Genomic DNA, 2179 nt, shown 5'->3' on the forward strand with positions numbered 1-2179 from the left:
ATCAATTACCATCCTGAAAGATCTAGGTCAAAGTTTTTAAAAAGGAGATATGGAAATCAATATTTGGTGGAAATCTCCTTTTACAGCATTAATATATCAGACCTAAAAAGTGCTTGATCAAATTACAAGAAGAGAAAGCAGCTCCTACCTCCTGAATATTAATACATTTTCTTGACAATGTTTCTTCACTCTTTGAAAGCTTTAGTTCAGAAACAAAACGTTCATCACGACCATTCATAAACTTCGAACCAAAACCAAAGTTCTGTCTCTGAGGAAAAGGTCCAGGTCGAGGAAGGAGGCCTGGTCCTCCTCTATCATTTTGCCAACGGCCACGCCCGCCTCTACTGTGGTTGTTAGGATTGCGTACAGCAGGCAACACTGCCAAAGGGAATTTCAATGAGTTCACATGGAAAATACAAAATCACAAAATTTAGAGAGTGCAAGAGAGGGGAAGGGAAGTGACAGGGCCTTGCCTCACAAATTGATTAAAAATTACATTTATCACTTGCGTTCAGTAAGATCAAGTTAATTGGCAATATGTAGCCACATATAAGATTGCTACAAACAAATGCAAGGAACAAATACTCTTAACCTATTAACTTTTATCATGTTGAAGAGCACAGTCAGTCACATTCCAAAAAGGCAACACCATTGTTCTCAAAAGCTGATTTGAAACTAAGTTCTACTTTTCTGTAGCCAAACTCCAATGTCTGGACATGTCCAATCTTAATAATAATATTCACAACAGTCTTTAAAATAAAATGGGTGAACAATTAAAGGCTTTACTTCATTAATGTAGCCAGTATAAGCCAGTACCAAAATATTTCGTACTTATGGAACAAAATAACCAAGCTTCTTTAGTCACGATTGAATTCAAAGCTCCAAGCACCCAATTTTATCACAAAATGTTGCATTAGTATGTTGCAGCAAAACAATCACAACCGCTACTAAAACTAGCACAACAAAATAAAGCAAAACAAGCAAATATTATAGACAGAAGAAGCAACAAGATCATAGAGAAGCAGTCATAGAAACAAAAAACCCAGATGAGGAGAATGCTTCAAAACCAAAGAAAAGCCAGAAAATACGAAAAACCCATGAAAGAAAAGTAACCAGGAATAGAGAAAGGACTAATCGCAGTGGTTTTGCAGTAATCTTCATTATCAGAGCCAAACAGATCTCTATCGTCTTCTTGGTAGCCATGAAAGTCTCTACTGTTAATCTCTACCTCTTCATCGCCGTTCTCCTCTACTCCTATTACTTCTTGTTCCTGCTCTTTTCCACTGCTCGCGCTCCTACTGGGGCTGCTTGAAGCTCCGCCGTTGGATGAAGAAGCGGAGGACGATGACGATGATGCTGCCGATGAAGAGGAGGAGGAAGAAGAGGACGACGACGATGACGGTGATGATGAGTGGGCCCCACCGTCTTGTCGTTCGTTTTCGTAGTCTTCTCCGAAGATATCTACGTCCTGTTCTGAGAAATCCATGGGTTGTTTTTTTGATCAGTTTTGTGGGTCTGTCTGTGGTGGTAGCTTGAAATTTTGATGGGGTGGGAGGGTGAGTGAGTGGAACGTGACTCGGTTTGATTCGGTGAGTTGCGGGGTTTTTTTAATTTTTATGCGAGGTAAGACTTAAGAGGACACGGTAGCACCGAGTTGGACTAACTGGGCCGATATATTTTGATTGGGCCCATGGATTTTATGTGAAATGAAAAGGAAACGAGGAATTGAGAAAAGTTGTTGTGAGTTTTGACTTTATTTGATGAGTCGAGGAATTAGAAAATTGAGCCCTGTAAGAGGTTAGAGCTCAACAAGGCCTACCACAAATCAGAGCGTATGGGTTTGTTGAGCATCGTTTGGATGGACCTTGACTACAGCCTTCAAATCCAAAACATGTTGTTCAATCGTTTAAAAATTCTAGTCATGACAAATTATATTATTTCTTTTTTCTTCTTTTTTTTTCCTGGTAGAGAGAAGCATACATCAGTATTGTGACAATCTTTACCCATAAACCATACACTATATTACACATTTTATTATATAATAACATTACAACAAATTATTACCAAAAAAAAGAAAAGAAAAGACAAGACCGTATACAAAATTTCGAATACATTGAAAATGTTCTAAAAAGAAAAGAAAAGAAAAGAAAAAGAAATATCACATTGAAAATGGAACAAA

At 38.0% G+C, this 2179-nt stretch overlaps 1 protein-coding gene across 1 annotated transcript; it reads right to left on the reverse strand.

Annotated features, from left to right (window-relative positions):
* Positions 1–41: 41 nt before the first annotated feature.
* LOC136064309 (NAD-capped RNA hydrolase DXO1-like) lies at positions 42–1602 on the reverse strand. Its single transcript, XM_065765898.1, has 2 exons — positions 1114–1602; positions 42–378 (listed from the first exon to the last, which is right to left on the reverse strand). Exons 1-2 carry the CDS (start codon positions 1484–1486, stop codon positions 89–91), a joined length of 663 nt encoding a protein of 220 aa, XP_065621970.1. The 5' UTR covers positions 1487–1602; the 3' UTR covers positions 42–88.
* Positions 1603–2179: the final 577 nt, after the last annotated feature.

This window comes from Quercus suber, unplaced genomic scaffold, assembly GCF_002906115.3.
Source record: "Quercus suber isolate HL8 unplaced genomic scaffold, Cork oak 2.0 scaffold_662, whole genome shotgun sequence".
NCBI classification, from domain to species: Eukaryota; Viridiplantae; Streptophyta; class Magnoliopsida; order Fagales; family Fagaceae; genus Quercus; species Quercus suber.

What these genes read in the sequence shown, in the direction of transcription:
- LOC136064309 (XM_065765898.1), bottom strand. Translation starts at nt 1,486, where the DNA reads ATGGATTTCTCAGAACAGGACGTAGATATCTTCGGAGAAGACTACGAA. An exon ending in TAGTCCTTTCTCTATTCCTG is followed by an intron (nt 379 to 1,113) that starts GTTACTTTTCTT and finishes TCCCTTTGGCAG; the next exon opens with TGTTGCCTGCTGTACGCAAT.